The sequence below is a fragment of the Pelobates fuscus genome, chromosome 8, assembly GCF_036172605.1.
Source record: "Pelobates fuscus isolate aPelFus1 chromosome 8, aPelFus1.pri, whole genome shotgun sequence".
Classification (NCBI taxonomy): domain Eukaryota; kingdom Metazoa; phylum Chordata; class Amphibia; order Anura; family Pelobatidae; genus Pelobates; species Pelobates fuscus.
Window position 1 is genome coordinate 158,463,902 of NC_086324.1, and position 26,015 is coordinate 158,489,916.

The 26,015-nt window shown below is 42.1% G+C and overlaps 1 protein-coding gene across 5 annotated transcripts in view; it reads right to left on the reverse strand.

Moving 5' to 3' along the window:
- The window catches only part of ARHGAP17 (Rho GTPase activating protein 17), a 95,001-nt gene that overhangs the window by 17,696 nt on the left and 51,290 nt on the right, over positions 1-26,015 (reverse strand). For all 5 annotated transcript variants that reach the window (XR_010085211.1, XM_063430505.1, XM_063430508.1 and 2 more), the window contains exons 2-10: positions 21,839-21,878; positions 7,996-8,100; positions 7,672-7,748; positions 5,074-5,185; positions 4,349-4,425; positions 2,466-2,577; positions 2,318-2,386; positions 1,784-1,865; positions 452-579 (exon numbers count right to left, since the gene is read on the reverse strand). Coding sequence is in view for 4 of the 5 variants with exons in the window: in XM_063430505.1 (XP_063286575.1) it covers positions 452-579; positions 1,784-1,865; positions 2,318-2,386; positions 2,466-2,577; positions 4,349-4,425; positions 5,074-5,185; positions 7,672-7,748; positions 7,996-8,100; positions 21,839-21,878 (802 nt within the window). In the remaining variant the exon portion in view is untranslated. The remainder of the gene's footprint in view (positions 1-451; positions 580-1,783; positions 1,866-2,317; positions 2,387-2,465; positions 2,578-4,348; positions 4,426-5,073; positions 5,186-7,671; positions 7,749-7,995; positions 8,101-21,838; positions 21,879-26,015) is intronic.

Sequence of the window (26,015 nt, forward strand, 5' to 3'; positions counted from 1 at the left end):
AGATCCACAGCACTGGCTTAAGTCAGGGGTTAAACTTTTAATGAACGGGTTAACAACAAAGTCTTCATTCTGGCACGTCAGCGATCCCTGTACTTCTGTTTGGGCGCCGCTGATAGCCTGCAAGCATCAGTAGCTCACCATTCACAAAAGGTATGTATCTTTTACACTGAGTTTTGTGAATGGGGAACTACTGGGGACACAGTCTGAAGCTTCCTGATTGAAGCAGCGTACTCAAACAGAAAAGGATAGGCAGAGCAGGCAGGTGGTGGACTGCAGACTTTGGGATAAAACCGTGCGTTAATGGTTTAACCACTGCAGGTAGGTCGGTGCCTGGTATTTCCTCGTACAAAACAAGTTTTTCTGAAATTCAGGCATTCTGAATGATGCCTTGCTCTTACATTTTGCCTAGGTTAGAAAACATATAAATATATAATGACAGGGCATTAAATACCTCTTCCTTCATGCCAGTCTCTAAAAGCATCATTACGCAGGCTTCAAGGGGCAGTGCAATCTCTCGTCCACTGCGCTTCAAATGCTCTTCAAGTGCAGTGCCAAAAGCCGGCTTTTCAGTCCACTTATCTAAAAGGGAGAACAAGAGGATATATGGAGCGAGCGCCACTGGCTAATGATTAAGGAAAGACTCAACATGGAAACAGAGACAGCACCCAGAGGACAAGGAAAGTGAAATGGAGAAAGCAGACAAATTAGGTAATTGAATTGAATAAGGGGGAATAAATGTGAGCAGAACCAGTGCAGGGAGAATGAATAACAAGGGAAAAGGAAGAAACAGAACAAATAACACATAAACGGTAAAAGGGAAATAGAGGAACAAAGGTGGTCATAAAGAGGAACAAGGGGGAAAGAAATGTAAGCAGAGCCAGTGAAAGGAGAAAGAAGGGAAATGGAGAAAGGAACGGGGTTTTGTTGGGAAGAAGATAATCGCAGGGCCCAAAATATCTGCTTGCCACCAGCTATTGGTGAGTAAACATTTTGTCCTGTCGAGTGAAAATTCACCCTGGTCAGTAGACTATGGCTTGCAGTGAGAGTGACTTTTCAGATCTAGCTAGCAGCGCGTGACTTCAAACTTTAGCCCTCATGATCGTAAACTGAAAAGGATAGTAACAGTAATAAAAAACATTGAGAAAACTTAAGAGAAGGAGTCCATGAATATCATGGAGGCAGGTAAGGCAAGTACTGCAGTCAGAGTCCTCCCTTCCAGGGGAACCCCATGCTGATCAGTTTATACATGTTTAAAAGTGCCGGCAGTAGTTATGGTCAGGCTCCATAGCACGACCAGGAAGCTTACAATTGGCTTCACAATGATACAATGAGTGCGAGAAGAATCATATAAAAAGTGGGGAATAAAAAACAAACACAAGGGGAAAATATATAAATAAGCTGGGGATGGAGAGCCAGTGGGGGAGAAGAAATAAAATAAAAGAGGTGGGCGGGGGGGGGAATAGAGAAGCACTGGCGAGTGTGGGATGGAGAAAGAGTCTGGGAGGATGGAGAGTGGATAATGATGTTAGAGAGTAACACATGCATTTTAAAAACAGACTATTAAACAGAAGATGAAATCCAGAGACATGAGCAGTAAGATAGGAACCGGGAACCATTAAATAAAGGGGAAGTTAGTCTAGTGGAGTGGAAAGCTGGGCAGCAGTAGGACAGGATGCTAAGTTGCACTCCAGGCGTTAGTCAGATCCCGAAGGTTAGAAGCAGATACAGGACAGAGACATCGCAAGCCTTGGCGGGCAGGAGTGCGAGCTGTGGGGAACGTTACCTTGCTGAGCTTGGATTTCGGGCAGTGCCTTTTCTAAGACAGATAGTGCTTTTCTATGGTAATCTGCTTGTGCCTCTAATAACTGAGGACAGAATCCACACAGAGAACAGAACACAATGAGTACAAGTGGGAGGCGAGACACAAAACATGTCATCAATGAGAACCATGAAGTCATGACTATGGTAGTGATCTAAACATACTGACAAAAGGGAACACATGTTCACATGCATTTTATTGAAATTTATTTTACTATCTATCCCTTCAGCATGAGATGTAAGCAAAGCAATGAGCAGACCTGATACTGAAAGGGTTAACATCAATGAACCAAATTCTATGCATATGAGATTTAACCCTCTTCCACTCCATTCTTCCATTACACCTCCAAAAGAAGACGTAACAATGTATTTCTATATTCAGTGCAGATATCAAATAATAAAAGGCTGCAGACGCACTTAACCCCACAAGTGCCCCAGAAAACAAGGATTTCTTGTTCCCTCCAGAAGCTGGGAATATCAACATTTACATGGAACTCACCGCTACAAAGTATTGTCCATATTCCCCTTCCTTAGACACAAAGTTGTACAAATCAGCTGCGAGCTGGTCCTGCATGGAGGGGAGTCACAATTAGTGAATGCGCGCACTAGTGAGCAGACTAACTAAAACAGAGCTTTAATTCTTATACCTTGCACTGTTCTACTTTATTGGCCGCTTCATCCACCTCCTCCTTCAGAGAGTCCAGCTTCCCTGGTTGCATCTGGAAGTTTGTACCCAAAGACTTCTGGGCCTGGTGATACCTGCAAAACAATATCAAGCCATCACCCCTCTCATCAACTATCAGTCTATTCACTGAGATGTCAAGAAGCCACAAGGAGGGGGCAGAGCCTGACTGCCAAGGGAACCAGACGTGCTTAACACAAGCTCCTGCATCTGGCCCCAATAAAGCGAGATTTACACCCAGGTCACTCATCTAGCAGACCGCTTTAGGCACTTATCTTACCGAGGGAGTTGCAGTACACCGGAGGATACTCGTTGTGAGCAGATCCGGCCCCGGTACGTCCTGAAAGCAGTCAGCGGCCTACAAAAGCCTGAGCTCTGGAGAGACGGCCGCTCTCCAGGCTCCTTTGTTGCCTGAATGGCCCTGGTGACCGAAGATATGCTCCTTCCCCCCCCCTCTGGACCGGCGGGGGTTATCCCGGTATCCACTAGCTGGTGCCCCTATCAACCCTGCACAGCTACCACCTCCCGACGCATGATCGCGGCTGACCCACCTAAGATGGCGGCCGGGCCTATGCATCACCAGCAGGGCCCGCTGCAACCCATGGAGACACGAGGAAGTGCGGCAGAACATGTGCTGGAGCGACTGGATGCCGCCTTTGCTGACTTCTGGGCCAAATTCGAGGCTCTAATTGCAGCGACACCAAATCAGCCTCCAGAGGGAGATCAACCCAACAAGCTATCCTGCATACCTGCAGACAACCGAGCAGTTCCAGGGGGATATCCTACTACACGAAGCATCAAGCATAAACAGCCCCCCCGTACAGCTTCCAAACAGAAGAAGAGCAAGAAACCACAGTGGCGAATAACAGTCCGCCGGTCAGGCCAACAGCATGGACGCTACTACTCACCTCGACCACGGAGCTCCAGACGCCCACAGCAGGGGCAACATAACCCAGAGGCAATCATCTTAAGCTACATGGCGCACAAAAATGCCAACCCCTGGAGGTCACATTCTTCACTGGCTCGACGCCGCACATGGAAAGCGCAAGGAGGGGGAGCAGAGCCCGGCTCCAAGCCACCTCATCAGGTCTGGACTCTAAGCGGCATAGGCTGAATGTCCTGAGCAGAACTATATTAACCATTTGTAACCAAGGGACATACCAGCTATACCATATTGCATGTTATACTCTCGATTGTCTTCACTTTTACTCTTATTGCCTTTGTTTATGCAGCACTCAGTAAGCATATGTTTTAACAGACAACAACAGATGTGTTGCATGCTCCAACCAAACTAGCACAGTCAAACCATTAGACCGGGCTGTCAGTTAAAGCATCTAGAACCTAGCATTTGTAGAATTACCGGTTACAGACATAGTTTAAAATATCATCTATTTTAATTTTGTTAGCATGTATACTACCGTTACCTTAAGCTAACCTCTGCTATGACCTCGCAATGTAAATACATAATGCGTACCTATACTAACGCATTGTTTAACATTTCTCATATAACAGCCTACCCAGATAGGCATCGTTATCGGAATAGCTTGCTTCTTTTGTTTTTTCTCCTACAAAACTAAAAATGTGCTGTATACTCATATGCCACGCTATGTTTTACCTGTTCGTTACATTACTGCTTGTGACTGCTATTGTGGCTGAACAAGCCTGTTGTTATACCATGCACAACAAAAATAAAGAATTACAAAAAAAAAAAAAAAAAAGAAGCCACAAGGAAAATAGCATGGCAGAACAACATTCACACAGCCTGTGATGTGAATAAGGGCAAACAAAGGGCACAACACCAACGCTATATCCCATTTATCTGACATCTGCAAGCAAACGCATTCTCACCTTGTCCGTGCAGAATCCCAATCCAACACCAACTTAGCCAACTGCTTCCTCTGTTTCTGTATGTTGGGGATGTCCACCTGTGTTGGGAAATATGGAAAACAAGACAATACATTTTGAGATACTGTGGCAGATTTACAGAGAATCCAGAGTGCACTGCCCCTTGCTGTCATGGACTCTCCAACCGAATAACAGTCAGTCAGCGGCCTACAGAGAGCATGTCTGTTAGAGAACCAATGTCCTTTAGTCACGTTCCATCAAACTAGCCCTCTGGAAGACCACAGGGGGACATTTATTAAAGAGTTGCTTTCTGAAAAGACAAAGATGAATAACGGGAGGGGTCACCAATGGAATTGTGCCCGTTTGTTCCTCTGGTGTCCATGGTAATTGTGCAAGTTCTACTGCTTTGTACAATTTTTCAGATCATGACACTTTGATAAATATCCATCCTATTTTTTTTTCATGGTCTTGAGTCAAAAATGAAAATGTTTGGTCTTGACCTTCACTTAACAACCAAAATTATTATACATCTGCCTTCTTTCAATATTATGAGGAAACAAAATTGCCTTCACGATAGACCTCTGATAGAGGCCATGGCAGCTAATGGTTTTCTGTAAATAGCATATACAAAAATAAATCAAGAAAGCCTTGTAACTGATATTGTTCAGTCATCTTCCTAGATACATCTCTAGAGCTCATTGTTGGAGGGTGAGGGGTGAATCTCTTACCTCTGTCAGCTGGTTTAAAGGTTCAAGTATGTCCTTCTCTATTTGTATCTCATGTTGGGAGAGCTCCTGGGCCAGCCTTTGTTCTGCTTCCCCACATGATGACAAAGTCTTTCTGCAAAACAACAGAACATGAGACCTTCAAACATACAACAGGAGTAACCCTGATTCTACCATGCAAGTTACAATAAACAGTATTTATATTACATGATGGGTGTGTTATTAACAGGTGGGTCCTAGTTTCATACACTAATAAACAAATCCTTGAAATTCACTCCATCCAAGTGTTTCTACTCCAAACGTTCTTTTGATTTAAATCAGACGTTGGCCTTGATTTAATATTCTTGGATAAGCTTTTCAAATGATTTCATATTTTGAAAAATATTTCAATATTTTGTCTTTTTTATATATTAATTTTTGATATTTTAATTTACATAGTTACATAGTTACATAGTTAGATAGCTGAAAAGAGACTTGCGTCCATCAAGTTCAGCCTTCCTCACACCTGTTTTTTGCTGTTGATCCAAAAGGCAAAAAAAAAACCAAAAAAAAAAAACCCAGTTTGAAGCACAATTTTGCAACAAGCTAGGACAAAAAATTCCTTCTTGACCCTAGAATGGCAGTCAGATTTATCCTTGAATCAAGCAGTTATTACCCTACATTGAAAGATTATATCCTTGAATATTCTGTCTTTGCAAGTATGCATCTAGTAGCTGTTTGAACATCTGTATGGACTCTGATAAAACCACTTCTTCAGGCAGAGAATTCCACATCCTGATTGTTCTTACAGTAAAAAAACCTTTCCTTTGCCTTAGACGAAATCTTCTTTCTTCCAGTCTAAACGCATGGCCTCGTGTCCTATGTAAAGTCCGGTTTGTGAATAGATTTCCACACAATGGTTTGTATTGGCCCCGAATATATTTGTATAATGTTATATCCCCTCTCAGGCGACGTTTTTCTAAACTAAATAGGTTTAAATTTGTTAACCTTTCTTCATAGCTGATATGTCCCATTCCTTTTATTAATTTTGTAGCCCGCCTCTGCACTTTTTCTAGTGCCATGATATCCTTCTTTAGAACAGGTGACCAAAATTGCACAGCATATTCAATATGTGGTCTTACCAGTGATTTATAGAGAGGCAAAATGATATTCTCGTCCCGAGAATGAATGCCCTTTTTCATGCATGACAATACCTTACTGGCCTTGGCCACTGCTGATTGACATTGCACATTGTTGCATAGTTTGTTGTCTATAACAATTCCCAAGTCCTTTTCGTGTGTTGTTATCCCTAATTCACTTCCATTAAGGGTATACGTTGCTTGTGTATTCTTTACGCCGAAGTGCATAACTTTGCATTTTTCAACATTAAATTTCATCTGCCATTTGAGTGCCCAGTCCTCCAGTCTATCTAAATCCTTCTGCAGCAAAGTAATATCTTGCTCACATTGTATTATTTTACAAAGTTTTGTGTCATCTGCAAACACTGAAACATGACTTTCAATGCTGTCTTCAAGATCATTTATAAAAATGTTAAATAGAAGGGGTCCCAGAACAGACCCCATGAGGGACACCACTTGCCACCTCTGTCCAGCTTGAAAATTTACCATTAACGACAACTCTTTGTATTCTGTTTTTAAGCCAATGTTCTACCCAAGAACAAGCATTTTCATCGAGACCGATTTCCTTGAGTTTGAACACTAATCTATTGTGTGGAACTGTATCAAATGCCTTGGCAAAATCCAAATAGATCACATCCACTGCAACACCCTGATCTATACTTCTACTTACTTCTTCGTAGAACGCAATCAAGTTAATTTGTTGAAAAAGATTTGTAAAAGTATATCCAAAATTATTAAATCACTTCAAAAGCTAACCATAAAATAAAATATGGTTTAGTAGATATACCCCAATGACAACTTTCATGCATTTCATTATGCATTATTTCATTGGAAGTATATCTGAAAACAGCTCGCAAAGGCTGTAGTTCTCTTGTCTGCAGCCTTTGCAATCCCTCCCCTTCCAACCCCGCCCAGACTTTCTGTGACTGTCCAATCACAGACTTCCCAATGCAGCTCAATGAGAAGTCTGTGCAAGGCAGGTGCTCTGGTCAATTGCTGCCTTTGGAGTTTAGCTCCACTGAGCTAAGTAAACCAGGAAGTAACAGGACCGGTTGTCTGATTAACAGCCATGAGGTGTAACCAGGTTAATTTATAAAAGTGCCTATTTCTTTTAAAACCTGCACTTTTTGTAAAATGAAAAAGAGAACAAACTATTTACACATAAAGCATTTCGACAAGCTAAAGTGCTGTAGGGGTCTGGAGTGTCTCTTTAACTAACAGATGTTAGGATGTCCTCTTAAATCGTAATATGTAGATTCACCTTCACTGGAAGCAACAGAACTGCTGGACAGTGTAAATCATAGGTAATTTAAGCCCAAAGAATGTAAAAAAATAGAACGCAAGCTACAGCCACAGTGTGTGACTAAATGCTAATATTTAAAAAATGTCATGCATCCTTCAAGGGATTTTCATGTATCCACTGTATATGGCACTCGCCTAAGTTCAGAGGGGCAATAAAGTCACCAAAGTAAAGTCACCTTACCCCAGAAGAGTTTCGTCGCTGAGTTGAATGCAACCTTCCTGCATTGACTGCGACACTCCCATGAGAGGCAGTTTTCTCTGCAAAAGAGCATATAACCATCTCAAATAATGTAATAAACATCACACCAAGTGCAACAGATTTGGTGAATTCCTCCAGTATGTTTCCAGAAAACAAAAGTGCACACTGCATCCCATCAAATATTGTAAGTTATTGCAATTCCTACTCGTAATATTACCACAACTGATTGCTATATTTTATCTTCAACTCAATCTCTTTAATTACATATACTACAAATCATTCTAAAAGACATACACCAAAACGTACATATCTCTTATCCGTGTCGGTGCCCGGCTGCCCTTGCAAACAGCCCAGAAGCTTTTTGTGTGAATTGTGACAAACCATTCGAACCAAGTCCAGACGCCTTTCGATCTGTAAGACATAAAAACATAAATGTTTAAGACATTAAGGACACACACACACACACACCTAGATCAGACAGGAAGGACTCACACACACCTAGATCAGACAGGAAGGACTCACACACACCTAGATCAGACAGGAAGGACTCACACACACCTAGATCAGACAGGAAGGACTCACACACACCTAGATCAGACAGGAAGGACTCACACACACCTAGATCAGACAGGAAGGACTCACACACACCTAGATCAGACAGGAAGGACTCACACACACCTAGATCAGACAGGAAGGACTCACACACACCTAGATCAGACAGGAAGGACTCACACACACACCTAGATAAGACAGGAAGGACTCACACACACCTAGATCAGACAGGAAGGACTCACACACACACCTAGATAAGACAGGAAGGACTCACACTCAATTGGATAAGACAGGAAGGACTCACACACACCTAGATCAGACAGGAAGGACTCACACACACACCTAGATAAGACAGGAAGGACTCACACACACACCTAGATAAGACAGGAAGGACTCACACACACACCTAGATCAGACAGGAAGGACTCACACACACCTAGATCAGACAGGAAGGACTCACACACACCTAGATCAGACAGGAAGGACTCACACACACCTAGATCAGACAGGAAGGACTCACACACACCTAGATCAGACAGGAAGGACTCACACACACCTAGATCAGACAGGAAGGACTCACACACACCTAGATCAGACAGGAAGGACTCACACACACCTAGATCAGACAGGAAGGACTCACACACACCTAGATCCGACAGGAAAGACTCACACACACCTAGATCAGACAGGAAGGACTCACACACACCTAGATCAGACAGGAAGGACTCACACACACACCTAGATAAGACAGGAAGGACTCACACTCAATTGGATAAGACAGGAAGGACTCACACACACCTAGATCAGACAGGAAGGACTCACACACACCTAGATCAGACAGGAAGGACACACACACACACCTAGATCAGACAGGAAGGACACACACACACACACCTATATCAGACAGGAAGGACTCACACTCAATTGGATAAGACAGGAAGGACTCACACTCACCTGGATCAAACGTGGATTCCCACACACCTGGATCAGACAGGAAGGACTCACAAACACTGAGAACCGTCAGAAAGGACTCACACACACCTGGAACAGACAGGAAGGACTCACACTCACCTGGATCAAACGTGGACTCACACACACCTGGATCAGACAGGAAGGACTCACTCACACCTGGATCAGACAGGAAGGACTCACTCACACCTGGATCAGACAGGAAGGACTCACAAACCCCGAGAACCGTCAGAAAGGACTCACACACACCTGGAACAGACAGGAAGGACTCACAAACACCTATAACCGTCAGAAAGGACTCTCACACACCTGGATCAGACAGGAAGGAGTCACTCACACCTAAAACCGTCAGAAAGGACTCTCACACACCTGGATCAGACAGGAAGGACTCACACACACCTAGATCAGACAGGAAGGACTCACACACACCTAGATCAGACAGGAAGGACTCACACACACCTAGATCAGACAGGAAGGACTCACACACACCTAGATCAGACAGGAAGGACTCACACACACCTAGATCAGACAGGAAGGACTCACACACACCTAGATCAGACAGGAAGGACTCACACACACCTAGATCAGACAGGAAGGAGTCACTCACACCTAAAACCGTCAGAAAGGACTCACACACACCTAGATCAGACAGGAAGGACTCACACACACCTAGATCAGACAGGAAGGACTCACACACACCTAGATCAGACAGGAAGGACTCACACACACCTAGATCAGACAGGAAGGACTCACACACACCTAGATCAGACAGGAAGGACTCACACACACACCTAGATCAGACAGGAAGGACTCACACACACACCTAGATCAGACAGGAAGGACTCACACACACACACCTAGATCAGACAGGAAGGACTCACACACACACACCTAGATCAGACAGGAAGGACTCACACACACACACCTAGATCAGACAGGAAGGACTCACACACACCTAGATCAGACAGGAAGGACTCACACACACCTAGATCAGACAGGAAGGACTCACACACACCTAGATCAGACAGGAAGGACTCACACACACCTAGATCAGACAGGAAGGACTCACACACACCTAGATCAGACAGGAAGGACTCACACACACCTAGATCAGACAGGAAGGACTCACACACACCTAGATCAGACAGGAAGGACTCACACACACCTAGATCAGACAGGAAGGACTCACACACACCTAGATCAGACAGGAAGGACTCACACACACCTAGATCAGACAGGAAGGACTCACACACACCTAGATCAGACAGGAAGGACTCACACACACCTAGATCAGACAGGAAGGACTCACACACACCTAGATCAGACAGGAAGGACACACACACCTAGATCAGACAGGAAGGACTCACACACACCTAGATCAGACAGGAAGGACTCACACACACCTAGATCAGACAGGAAGGACACACACACACACACACCTAGATCAGACAGGAAGGACACACACACACACACCTATATCAGACAGGAAGGACTCACACTCAATTGGATAAGACAGGAAGGACTCACACTCACCTGGATCAAACGTGGATTCCCACACACCTGGATCAGACAGGAAGGACTCACAAACACTGAGAACCGTCAGAAAGGACTCACACACACCTGGAACAGACAGGAAGGACTCACACTCACCTGGATCAAACGTGGACTCACACACACCTGGATCAGACAGGAAGGACTCACTCACACCTGGATCAGACAGGAAGGACTCACAAACCCCGAGAACCGTCAGAAAGGACTCACACACACCTATAACCGTCAGAAAGGACTCTCACACACCTATAACCGTCAGAAAGGACTCTCACACACCTGGATCAGACAGGAAGGAGTCACTCACACCTAAAACCGTCAGAAAGGACTCACACACCTGGATCAGACAGGAAGGACTCACAAACACCTAGAACTGACAGAAAGGAAACACACCAACCTAGATCAAGCAATAGATCGCCTATATCTACTGCATGACTTGAAGATTTCTAGAGCACACAGGTCGCAAACACTTTGTCCTGGAATGCAGACGCCATCACCATGACAATACCAATGATAACTGAATGTCTGGCACATTCTAGCTTGCCTAAAACCTGAAGAACTTTCCATAAAATACTGGCTGCCCATTGTACAGGGCCCTATCTATAGCTTTAGATTGTGAGCGTGTTTGCCCAGGGCCCTCTTTACCTACTATTTGTCAAACATGTTATTTTACAATTTGACGTTTGTCTTGTTTACCTATTGACCATTGCTGTGTTATACGTTGATGTTATATAAATAATTGTAATTGTATTAATTTATATCAGATAGAAGCAGAGATAACGCTTTTGTTTAAGATAAACTAAATCAAGTCATAGAAAAAGCACGAAACCCAAGCACCAACTGGATAATTCCTCAAAGCCAGCGTTCAGCAGAACAAGGAGAAATAAATTCCATGTGAAATTCCAGCACAAATACACATCACATGACGCAGGCTCCTTGTACAAGAAATCCTGGCTAATCCGCTGGATTCCGGACAAACACCGAGTCACGGGCAGCTTTCATTATAGGGACTCACACTACCCCCCCAGTAATTCCCCTCACTCTCCTTGCATGGCGTCTTGCAGCGGTCCTGGTTTGCTTGTTTTATGGAGGAGCTACCGTATAATTTCCTTGATTGTATCATCAAAATGTTAGTTACTGAATGGTTTTTTTGTTGTTTTGTTTTTATTCTTTACAGATTCTATTTTAATTTGCCTTCTTTGCTAGGCAACACTGGGCAAAGCATGCAAATAGTTCATCCATACTCCACAATCCATACATACAGTTATTATTGCAATGCATTTACTTGGGCTCTCCCTAAGTTAAAAGGGTAATCCAGACGTGCTTACTGTGCCTAGAGAGGTACCAGACACACCTCACTGATGAGGCCCAAAGAGGGTTGAAACAATCATCCAGGGTTGCTGTATCTCTCGTGCAGAGAGAACTTGCCCCCATTACGGTTCTGTACTGCCCTTATGGGTGGGATCAGTCTGATATGCAAATGGTTTAGGTTCTCTCTTTAGGGCACAAGTGGGCACTTTTGAGACCTGAGTGGGGACTAACTTAACGGCAAGCTATTGCATTTCTCTAAGCTTTTGCCCGTTCTCAGAGTTCTATATTCTCTGTTTTAGTTGCAAATAGTTAATCCAAGCAGTGTCAAACACCACACATTCGCATGCAATTTTTTTTTTATGTTTAAGTGCACTTCCACAGCTTTATTCATGCCAGTAAATGATACATCGTTGCTTTTTAATAGAGGTTGAAAAAAGACACTGGCATCATACAACTTGTGACTGGCACTGTTTAGACACTGGCATCATACAAAAACCTGGGATAAAAAGGCCTGGATTTCCACTGTACAGACACTTAGACTTGGCAAAGCATACAGTTACACAGAATTCCAGCTAAGCGCCTTAGAGGGATACTACAAACCGTTTTCCTGGCACTGCAGGTACCCTCTCCCACCACCCATCACATGTTGCTGAAGGGGTGGAAACCCCTTCAGTGACTTACCTGAGACCCCTGCCGATGTCCCTCGGCGGTGGTATCGGGTCCGCCCACGTCATCCGGCGGGGGAGACCTAATGCAGCGCACGTGCGCATTACATCTCTATAGGAAAGCATTGAAAATGCTTTCCTATGGGGGGTTGAGCGACGCTGGAGGTCCTCACACAGCGTGAGGACGTCCAGCGACGCTCTAGCACAGAAAACCTGTGCTAGAAACCAGGAAGTGCCCTCTAGTGGCTGTCTTGTAGACAGCCACTAGGGGAGGAGTTATCCCTGCAATGTAATTATTGCAGTTTATGAAAAACTGCAATAATTACAGTTGCAGGGTTAAGGGTAGTGGGAGTTGGCACCCAGACCACTCCAATGGGCAGAAGTGGTCTGGGTGCCTGCAGTGCCCCTTTAAGGGAACACCATCCTTTCCCAGGAATATTTCTCTATTCCTTTCACAGAAATATTTCTACTTCAGGCAAACAGTTACAGAAGCCTGTGCAACAACAGGGATTTTCTGATGTCTTGGGAAAGGTATAAGCTTTAAAGTCTCCTATAAGAATCTTCAATATAAAATATTGTAAAAAAAAAAATATAGTAACCCCCAATAGTAAAATGACAATGTACCTTTATTTCTTCATCACCAAAATACAGCTAATATATATATATATATGGTAGGGTTGCATTGTCATTCAGCCAAACAGACCACAACTTAAACTGTACATAGCACCTGACAGGTGTGGGTGGCTTGAATGTCCCTTCAACAACGGATGTAAATATGTGAATAGCATTTTATAGGAAACGTTCTTAATCTAATTTTATACCATGCTTATTTTCTAAAGTAAGCTCAATGAACTTTACTCACACATTCTCCTAAAATATTAAATGTGACTATTACCTAATTTAATGAATCCCATTGGATTTACCTCCGAACTATGGAAGGCTGAGATATCAGTGTTATGAATGGAGCCGGAGATCTTTAATTTGTTAGGGAAGACATGCATTTTGTTTTCACGTGTCCAAAAGTAAAGGAACACTATAGCGTTCGGAATACAAATATATACTCCTAACACCATAGTGTTTTTCTTCCCACGTTGTTTCAGGGCCCCCCACTAAAATGTAAATAAAATTAAATAAAAAGAAGGTTTTTTTTTTTAACGTAGCTTTTTATCAGAGCTGGGATGTACGAGGTGCTACTGCTCACTCTACTTCTGGCATCACTTCCGTTTGCACCTTGTTCAATCAAATGCTTCCCCTATGATGACGTTGAACGTTACAAAACTGAGTCACTGGAAGCACCCTCTAGTGGCGGTCAGGAAGACGTCCACCAGAGGTGTGTTTAGTAGATGAAGCAATTTTTTATTTCAGGGCTAAACAACAATGTTTTAGACTGCAGGACTAAAAAGACTAGGGCTCTGCAGCCAGACCACTTAATTCAGATAAAATAGTCTGGGTGCCTTTATTGTCCCTTTAATCTCCTTCAGGATGGAGAGACATATGGGATGAAGTCCTCCCATTCTAAGGAACGGAATTAGTAAGGTAAGACACAAATTTGGTTTTCCATGTTTGGATAATAAGAACCCATGCAGGACTAGTAGCCAATACACATTACCATTTCACTTTCTGCAACCTTTTACTGCCAAGAACCCCACATTCCTTCATGGTCTCCATGACACTGTTCTATCTGGTTCTCATCTCGACACAGTTTGCCTTTAACCACCATTTCTCTATGGTTGTAAGTCCGTTTCTATTGTCACTTTGTAATGTCTCTCTCCTGGCCATGTAATAATTAGAATGGATTTCTTATCACCTACATAACGATTAGACCTTGCAAAATTTGTTTTGGTGAAACATCAAAATCAATCCCTTTTAATCCACACCAGAACAAACCACTTCATCTTGGACTTACCGGTGGAGCCTTACTCTTTGAATGATTCCTTACTTAGATGAACGGATTAATTTGTGTGTATATTAAAGGGAAATTGTTTCAGATGAGCCCACGAAAACAAAGGTCTGCTCAAGTCTAACAATGATGGCCTTCATTCTTGTTCCTTTTATCGCTCTTCTTACTTCATGGATTGTGTCACTATCTCCCTCGTCTCTTGGATGACATTCTACTCTTTGAAGGACCCTTGTTACTTCTTGTCCCTCTATGGCAACTTGTATTATCTTTTACCCTCTTTACACTGATGGATATATTTCTTCTTTATATTTACCAATTTGAACATCTATTATATCAAACTAATTATGCAATAGAGTTATTATGCAAAAACTTACATGTAATGAAATAATTGAAGGATCTCAAATTAAGCCCATGGGATGTTACTGCTTCCCTTGATATATTTTGTTTTTAGAAATCCTTATATATTTTATATTGGTGTTTATGTCTCCTATAAATCCATTGTTACTCTTGAGAAGTGTGTATACTTTATTTTGGTTCTCTTTTTCTAGTCTTGATATTAATTTGTTCACTGGCATTCTGGCACCAAAAGCTACTCAGTGTATATAGCACAGCTCCAAAACCTTTCCTTCCAAACACACTTCACATATTTAAGCAGTTTATTTTCTTCCCAAGCAGGTTAGTTTATACAAAATCTGTTATCTGGCACGAGGAGGTACCAGGCTGCACCAGTGGAATGTAACCTTGATCTAATCATCTTACCAGAGTCAGACAGTGCGCGTAGAGGGATAAACAAGGAGCCCCCAGCTCTCTCATCATACTCAGCCTGAGGGCTGCAGTAGCTTAGTGCTGGTTTTATAGGGCGACACTATATTCATAATGTCTTATAATACAGACAATTCAAAATAAACAGATTGAGGCAGCAACTGTTGAGTTACCTGCTGATTAAATTAAATCTAAAAGTAACTTGATTTATATATTCCTCTAACATGGGTATGACGATAAGGCCAAAATGCATGCACATTAATGAAATTATATTTTAAAGATTATAACAGTAAATAAAGATATCAATTTAAGTGTCCTAGGGATGTGAGAAAATAATGGGCACTGCAGACTAGTACAAGGAGGTTCTAATGCCGAGATCCCAGCCAAGTGTGTCTGAAAGGAACACACGTTGTGGATTGTGCTGATGAATCAGTCGTGCCGGTTCCACACCCTGCTCGGAACATGAATTGTAGGAAAAGCTGCACCATTGTTTCTCTCCATCTCACTGCTCCCATTTGTCACCAGCCTGGAAAGAACTCAGTGGAAAAGAGGTCTTACCTTCCCAAAAACAACACAGAGGGCTGAGGTTTGTCCCCAAACACACACAGAAGGGGATCTGAGCCAAATCCTAAATTACAGCTTTCCACATTACTTGCACACAAACACCTGTCTTTAAAGGAAAACAAACCCTCATGCTCAGCCGTTACACCATTAGAACACAGAGTGCCAGGATCACACAAAATAAAAAAAAATAATATAAATAGTTCCAGAGTAGAGCAGATTAAAAAGTGCTGGGCTCCAGAGCCCTCCCCCCCCCCCCCCCCCGAAAGTGCAATTCAAGCACTAATACCACATTTGAAATAAAAATGAGGTAGGATACAACGTACACAGTTATTTAAAAGATACAGGTGACATTTTGAGGCATATAAACCAACTAGTGTCGAATGAAAATTGTTTCCTAGTAACCGCAGACGTTGGTTCCCTCTACACCATTATTGAACATGATAGAGGTTGCACTGCTACGAGACACTTTTTAGAGCAGTCTAACGATTTCTCAATTGATCAAATTGATTTTATTATGGAAGGGATCCTTCTAATTTTGACAAGCAACTATTTTTGGTACGATGGCAACTTTTATCTCCAGGCATGTGGAACGCCGATGGGAACGAGATTCGCGCCTAGCTAGTCCAATTTATTTATGACATACTGGGAGCTCCAGTTTGTCCATTATGGGGCCGGCTGGGCAGCGGGTCTTGTTACCTATCGCCGTTATATAGATGATCTATTCTTTATTTGGGAAGGCACGGAGGAATCTTTAACTAGTTTTATAAACTCACTTAACTCCAATAATTGGGGTATAATTTTATCCACAGATATTAGTGAACTTAAAGTTAATTTTTTGGATCTTAATATTTATATAGAAGACAATAAGATAAAAACAAGCACACATTTTAAACGGGTAGATGTTAATAGTTTTATTTACACCACAAGCTGTCACTTTACACCCTGGTTAAAGGGGATCCCTAAATCACAATTTATTAGAATTAAAAGAAATTGCACTGAGGAAGTAGAATTCATTCAACAGGCACAAACATTGGAAAATAATTTCCTTTAAAAAGGCTATAAACAAGATGATTTGTCAAATGCACTTAACAAAATATCAATAATAAAAAGAGATAACTTATTGAAGAATGGAAAAAATAATAAGATAGAATCTAATGCCACAATACCAATTATTTGTAATTATAGCCATGGAAACGATCAACTCAGAAGAATAATTAATAAGCATTGGACAATTCTAAGGGAAGACCCTGCTCTAACAGTCATTCTGCCAGAAAAACCTAAACTAATCTTTAGAGGAGCTCCCAATATGAAAAAATTACTTGTGAGAAATCACATTCGAAAAGATTGTAATATAAAACCGACTGACTGTAGAAAAGGTTTCTTTGGATGTGGTATATGCCTAGCATGTAAGAATACTGGAAATAAGAAAAGACACATAGAAAATTTCAATAATGCAAAAAACAATGAGGAGTTCCATATAAAAAGTTTAATTACTTGTTACTCTAAAAATGTAATTTATATGTTGGAATGTCCATGCAGCCTAAAATATGTGGGCCGCACGAAACGTAACTTACATTCAAGGGTAGAGGAACATGTTAGAAACATCAATAAAGGATATGAGGGACATAGAGGATGGAGATGGTTGGCAATATCACTTAGTGATGTCACTTCCGCCAACCATTCACACCATTGGATATTTAAAATTATGTTACCATATAAAATGGAGGATGGAGATGGTTGGCAATATCACTTAGTGATGTCACTGCCGCCAACCATTCACAACATTGGATATTTAAAATTATGTTACTACCAATGAACATTACGTAACTAAACATCACTGATGATTGACAATTTTGTCAACAAATGAAAATTCTCTACCACAGATGTTTTCTCTTGTAACATATAATGTAGAGTGTAACCTGTTTTCCAATTTGTGATGAATTCCACACCATGTGACTTCAAGAGGAGGATCCACAAGGACTTTAAAACATTTAAAAAGAAGGATTCCTGAGGCCATCATGCAGCTACTGTGGAAGCTCATAGAGTGAAACGCGTTTAGCTGATTATTCTGGACTTTTTACTTTCTAAGTACCCATTTATTTTGTTTTTAATGCATTGTTAATAAATGTATATTTACTATTTTATACTTTAGTCCAAAGTCCTTTCTAGCCATCAGGAACTCCATTGGGGAGAGTGCTATTCCCCCTCTAAAGTAGCACATTGTTTATCAACCTCAGAGCCGGGATTTCAGGGCTCTACAGAAGGTGAGCACAACTATTTATATCTCATAATACCATTATAGTATGTGCAATTCTACACAGTTGTTTTTCTGCTTTTTCTTCTCGTTGTATACTCCTGGAGGGATACTACCTGGGATAAAGGGGTGTGTTGTTGCCCTAAGAGCATAAAGGATCCTTTTACGGAGCCAATACCATATAGGCTCCTGTCCATGTGAGTGGTTTCAGTCATTACTTACTACCAATTATCCATTTTTGGAACATCTGCACTATATCTTTTTGTTTCTTGTTTTTTTGTTTCCTTTTATATGTACCGGTACATTCAAGTTTTTCAAGACTGTCACTGTACCAAAGGGGCGAGTAAACCCCTCTACTGTTTAGAGCGCTCCACTTGTTTGGTATAATTTGTATACCTTATTTCTGTAAAAATAAGGTAGAGGTTAGCAAAGTGTGACATAAAAACAGATCTGCTGCCTAAAATAATTCATCACCAGAGCATGAAACCATTTAATGTTTTTGTATTCTAGAATATACTTTTTTTAATGGTTCAGTAGTTTACCAACACCTTTGCTCTGACATTTCCTGTCTTTGTTCTTCTGCAAGTTGTTACAAATATTAAAATAAAAAATTAACATGTTTTAAGAATAGAGAGATTTTTACATGTCTGCATTAATCTGTCCTGATATATAAAATTGGACTGTATATATTAAATTATTTTTTTCCCCTCAAACATGTGCCCAGTTTTAAAAAGGACCCGCGCGGAGCGTTGCCACGATAACCCGTGGCAACACCCTGACCCTGCGGCTCTCGCGAGACTTGCAGGGGAGCTGACAGAGGAGCTTACCGGAAGAGAGAGACGGGAGCTGACAGGAGCTGCAGGAAAGGTAAGTAAACGTTTCCTGCCAGCCCCCAACAGGACCGCCGGGTTTGTAATTTAAATGAAGGTCATGTTAATAAGCAAACGGTTCAGGCAGCAGTCCTTTTTTAAAAGGGACACTATAGTCACCAAAACAACTTTATCTTAATTAAACAATTTTGGTGTATAGATCATGCCCATGAAGTCTCACTGCTCAATTCTCTGCTATTTTTGAGTTATATTGCCTTTGTTTCTGTTTATGCAGCCCTAGCCACACCTCCTCTTGTTGTGACTGACACAGCCTGAATGAAAACAAAATGGCTTCACTTTCATTTAGATGTAACTTACTTTTACAGTTTTTATCTCCTGCTCTGTAAATGTAACTTTAATTACATACAGGAGGCCCCTGCAGGGTCTAGCAAGCTATTAGCAGGGCAGGAGATCAATTATAAATTGAACAAAATTTGCAATAAAGGAAGTTTAAAAATTAGAGGACTCTTTACCGGAAGTGTTTAGGAAGGCTGTGTCAGTTACATGCAGGGAAGTGTGACCAGGGCTGCATAAATAATGTGATTTAACTCCTAAATGGCAAATAATTGAGCAGTGAGACAGCAGGGGCATGATTTGTACACCAAAACTGCTTCATTAAGCTAAAGTTGTTTTGGTGACTATAGTGCACTGACAAAGGGCTGTGGCCTGAAACATTCACTGCCTTCTACTGATTACAAATTTAATACATTTAAGGGTCATGCTAAAGTCATGATGCAGAGAGTACTCCACAACCTGTGATTTGAAGTGGTCATGGTGTCCAGAGTAAGAGATTAACCCCAAACCCCACCACTAGCAGACTCATAGCGGTGTCAGCCAGCCTGAAACTAGAGTTCTGGGCTGGCCAAAGTCAATACTGTGCAACGTTTGTCAGCTGACGCTCTCAGCCAATGAACATAGACTGCCGCAGGTCCAGCTTTTGCAACCCTGCAGATGCTAGAGCCGCATCACTGGACCACAAGGGAGGATCAGAACCCAGCGGGGATAAACTGTTGCTAAAAGATGCTAAGAGCTGAAGAAAATCCATCGGTATGCAGATGGCGGGACTATGAGGGACAGATTCAGGTAAGTGAAACTTACCTTCTCCTGCACTTTGTGGCCACCGCACGCTAAGCAGTGGATTCACCATTGGGGGTCTTTACAAAATATGCAAAGACCTGAGAAGGTGACAGAGAAGCTTTAAGTGTGGCTTATGCCTGCATTAATTTGAAAAAATCACTACAGGTATAGGTCTGCTCATCATGCATTCAAACACAATTGTGATCTGGGTTGTGTATAACCAGAGAGCAGCTGTGATATGGCACTGCTGTGTATGTGAGGCAGGCAGCACAGGTGTTATAGAAAAAGATCAGACCCCATAGACCATACTTTAAGTGACACCATTGTCACCAAAACAACTTTTAGCTTAATGAAGCAGTTTTGGTGTAGATCACGACCCTGCAATTCACTGCCACTTAGGAGTTATATTGCCTTTGTTTCTGTTTATGCAGCCCTAGCCACACCTCCCCTGACTGTGACTGACACAGCCTGCATGGAAACTAAATGGTTTAATTTGTCAATCAGATGTAACTTTAAAAAAGTTTTTATCTCCTGCTCTGTAAATTGAACTTTAATCACATAGAGGAGGCTCCTGCAAGGTCTAACAAGCTATTAACAGTGCAAAAGATATGACATTCCAAATTAAACAGAATTTACCATAAAAGAAGTGTCAACATTAGAGCTCTCTAAGTGTTTAGGAAGGCTGTGCCGGTTACATGCAGGGAGGTGTGACTAGGGCTGCATATACAAAGTGATTTAACTCCTAAATGGCATAGAATTAAGCAGTGAGACTACAGGGGCGTGATCTATACACCAAAACTGCTTTATCAAGCTAAAAGTCGATCCTTTCAAAATAGGCAAACACCAAAATCCCTTATTTTCCCTAGAAACGGCAATGTCTGGAAATGTAAAACACTGCCATTTCTGAGAAAGGGCAATGCTTGCATATTACTTAAAGGAACACAAAGCTATATTCCTAACACTATAGTGTCCCTCTGCCCCAGTAAATCAATGCTTTCCTGTGGGAGATTTAGAAGACACTGGATATTCTCATGCAAAGTGTGAGGACATTCAGACAAAGATAAACTCCATGAAACAGCAGGAAGCGCCTCTGGTGTTTGTCTAGAAGACAGCCACTAGAGGCAGCCTTAACCCTGCAATAAATACATGTCAGTTTCTCTAAAACTGCGATGTTTTCAGCTGCAGGGATAAGAGGACAGGGACCGTGCACCCAGACCACTTCAATAAGATGAAGTGATCTAGGTGCCTATAGTTTCCCTTTAACCCCTTAAGGACACATGACGTGTGTGACACGTCATGATTCCCTTTTATTCCAGAAGTTTGGTCCTTAAGGGGTTAATCTACACCCGTAGTTGCTTTTAGGCTAATAGGCACAATAGGCGATTCTTCATTGAAGACCTTCTGTTTTCAAAATCTTCACCTTTGATGTCATTACACACATAGCAGGGGATTCAATGCCTCTGTAGAAGAAGCACTTGATTTGCAGAGAATGGTTACTGCTGCGTAAATGTAAAATAGAGCCTCAAAGAAAGGAAAACTATATATATATATATATATATATATATATATATTTATATATATATATATATATATATATATATATATATATATATATTTATAACAGACCTGTAATTTATATTAAATATTACATATTTGAGACCATATCCATAATTCTTACCTGCAGCAGATCTTCATTTAAAACTTCAGTTTTCTCCGCTCTGCAAAAGACAGAAAATTATGGTCAATTAACACGTTTAATAAAAACCCTGGCAGAAGCCTGGAAAATAACATGTTTATTTAAATTCCCCCATTCAGTACATGCAATTGTATATATTCTGGAACCATAGGGGATAAATATTGAGTCCCAAGGCAAAGGATTGGTCAACAGAAAGCAGACAGATTCTATTAGTGACAAACACACATTTATTTTTCCTATCACGTCACAGAGAACGGAAGACACACAAGACTAAAGGAACACGAGCACCAAAACCACTACATCTTAATGTATGTCCATGAACTGTGACAATGTAAAACAATGTTTACATTTGTCTAAAAACATGCTTCTAGTAAGATAACGTGTGCACAACTGTGTCATATGCACAAGGCAATTTTTTAGCAGAGCTTTAAGCAGTTTCTGCTGCAGCCCAGGATTATCCATAGACCCTATGCAGGCCAGGATAGAAGAACTGAAACAAGCCTCTACCGCTGCTCGGCTACTTTGGCCTACCTATAATTCGGCATTTCCTGTATATATCTTGCGGTGTCCATTAAAGCTCCAAGCATCCTAAGAATTGTAGCCCACTGAGGTTGGAGTGTCAGTGTTCATATTTCCTTGGTCAGGTGAGACAATCTGACACTGAATCAAATAACAGCTCCACAGACCTGTCATTCTCCCCCCCCCCCCCCCCCCCACCCCACCCCATCATGGCCTACAATCTGAGTTACCATTCCTTGCTACCTAGTCATGCAGTGAATCTCCAAATTGTTCCTACAGTGGAAACAGAAAGTGCCCTGCGGGTGTAATATGTGACAGCTCAGTTACAAATTGTAGTCCAAACTAGATTTTGTCTATTAAAGAGGCCATGTCTTTTATTTTATTTTGTTGTATTCCTTTGCTTATGACCCCTGCATCTTAAGGACTATGCTACCCTCCTTACCATTTGTCTTTATATTTATTATTGTTACATCCTTGTTCTGGCTTCGTATCTGGGAGCTGCCATCTTGCCCTCCTCTGTGAATAATGTCTACTGTTCTACTGATATTACAGAGGATTGTGGGTAAATCGGATTGGTAACTTAACAGAACATTGCTTTAGGCTTCATCCATTGTCAAGTTTCGTCAACGTGAATATATATATATATATATATATATATATATATATATATAGATAGAAGTCCTACATTTCTGTATGCATTTTATAAAAACTACAGCACTAAGAACAAAAATAAAAACCGTATTCAGCCACAGGGAACTACGTGCCGCACATGTATAGTAGAAAACCTAAAGATCAAATAAATAAATTGTGAAGACTGAGAGGTTGGAGAAAACATAGGTGAAATAAAAATCAACTTTTATCCAATAACTAGTAAACACAAAAACCTGGAAAATTTACAATGGAATCTTCATCTGGCACACTGACACACAACCAATGAATGTTTGATTTAAAGGCACTCCAAGCTTTATATTAACTTACATGGCAAGAAGTTTAGAGAGGTCAATGCGTGGCAAAAGTCTTGGAGCAGGAAAGAGGGATTTGGGTTTTTAGAGCACTGGGACGACTTTGCGATTGGGTACAACCTTTATAGTAGTGATGGATTGCACCTAAACGGGAGAGGGTCTGCATTGCTAGGGGATAGGATGGCTAGAAGGTTGGAGGAGATTTTAAACTAGTAGTAAGGGGGGAGGGTCATAGCAATCTACAAAATGGAGATAGGACAGATAGGAGATGGGCTTTAGCACAGTATAAGGGGGGTGGAGACGGGGGGGAGAGGGCAGCTTAGAACAGAGAAGCTATGTAATGTTGATAATTCACAAAATATACAAACTTACTAATGCAAGGAGCCTAAATAACAAAATGGGGGAACTAGAGGCATTAGCATACACTAAACAATATGATAATAATAGGCATAACTGAAACATGGTGGGATGAGACATATGACTGGGCAGTTAACGTAAATGGGTACATGTTATTTAGGAAGGATAGGAAAAACAAGAAGAGTGGTGGGGTATGTTTGTATGTCAACCATGATTTAAAGCCAAATCTTAAGCAAATGGAATGCGATGAGGAAAATGTGGAAGCTTTATGGGTAAATATCTGCTTGGGGGAAAAGAAGGGAAACCAACTATTGGTTGGGATATGTTATAAACCACCTAATGTTAATATTGACGAGGAACAACAGCTGTTTGAGCAAATTGAGAAAGCGGCAGATCTAGGTAACACTTTAATTATGGGAGATTTTAATTACCCGGATATAAATTGGGACAGAGGGACTAGTAGCTCAGCAAAGGGAATTAGGTTTTTAAACTTGTTAAATGACACCTTCACGTCATAACTTGTACAAGCACCAACTAGAATGGACGCTTGTCTGGACCTGGTTTTAACAGACAACATTGATCTTTTTTTTTTTTTTGTCAATCTTTCTTTTATTGAGACATATTGTAAATGGGATACAGAATAGAATGAAGGGGATGCACGTTTTTCATACAGATTGGGGTCATGCTAACATAATGCAGCCTCTCCCATGAGCGTCTGCCTCTTTTTATATTTTTGTAATGTTCTATATTATGGCATTTGTGTCTCAAGATACAGAATAAGAAGTTATTACAAGGTAAAACAAGATAAAATTATCAGCATTGTTTAGAATACCTTCTCAAGAAAGACTGCCACATTTTCGTAGTATATTAACAGGTTAATACAGGCTAGGTTTAGTTATTACGTGAGAATAATTAAAGATTACGTAAACTGTGCTTTTCGCGTGAAAAATATAGTAGAGTAGACATGCTAGGTAAGATGTAGGCTGAGTGCAGTCTGAAATAGTGTGTCTAATGTGCTGGCACTATTAAACATAGAAGCCTGCTCGTGTGTAAATGCAGGGTTTCAAGAATAGTACAAACAAGAATGAACAGTCGTAATTCAACTGTGTTAGCTTAATTTGACAGGCTAATGGCAACCTCAGGACTCACATGCTTCGCTATGTTTGGGGTACCTATGCATTATAGTAGTAGCTGGAGAAAGTGTGGTTATCACCCTGGTGGGTCGGGGTTCCCCGAGCTGCCCCCGTGGGAGAGAGTCGGCCTCCAAGTGAGTCCAAGACCTTACATAGATGGACAGTCCAGTTTTACCCCGATACCTGCTCTGTGGTGTCTGTGTAGTGGTGTGCAAGTGTCCTTCAGAGCAGGATTCGGGTTTGTCGGAGTGTTACTTTGCTTGTTCACTGCGGTCCTCTGGGGTGTAGCTTGAGCAGGGTGGGCTTGCCGCTCTCAGTCATCTGCAGGTTGGTGGCCGCCATGTTCAGGCTCTGGGGGTATCCGTGGAGATCTGTAGCTCTCCAGGGTATCCCGTCAAAGGCAGAGTTGGGAGCGGGTACAGGGTTGGGTTGTTAGTAGAGGCGTCTCGCTGGGCAGATGTTACCCCTGACTGGAATGGTTGATGCTTGGTGACCTATCTCCGTGGTGCCGCCGCTGTTACCCTCACCCTCAAAGCTCACATTTCTTGCGTTGGTGGCATGCATGGTTGCTGGGATTAGTACGATCATTTCTGCTTCCCTGTGTAGCGGGATCGTCTCTGTCGAGCTGTCGAGCCGTTTTGTGGGACACCAGGAGGGGGGTTTTACCTTCATGAAGTCGGCGCACGTGGCGCCCGCCATCTTGGAGGCAGCGATCAGGTTCCCCCGGCCTCAGATGCAGGATCTCGCCTGTGGTCACCGGGTGAGGACCGGGATCACCCCCCCGGTCCACAAGGGGGGGGGGGGGAACGGAGCCGGGTCTGAGCCGATCAGTGCTTTTGGCCGGGCTCAGTGGTGCAGGACAGCGAGGCAGCGGCCGTCTGCCTCGCTCCCGCCGGAGAAGGCCCGGGTTATGGCACCGCGTTTCTCTCCCCTGGGGGACTGTAGCTCAGCGAGCCAGCCTCTCCCCAGGTCCATCTGTACCGCGGCACTGGGCGTTGGTGCTGTCGGTTCGCTTGTGATGAAAATTATTCGATGTTTTAGCATGTTTTCCGTTGTGTTTGGCCGGAGCCGCTCCGACTTGCGACCGTTCAGGTCGGCGGCCCGGCCCCGCCCCCCCACAACGTTGATCTTTTGACCAACATTCAAGTAGGTGAGCACTTGGGAAATAGTGATCACAATATAGTGTCC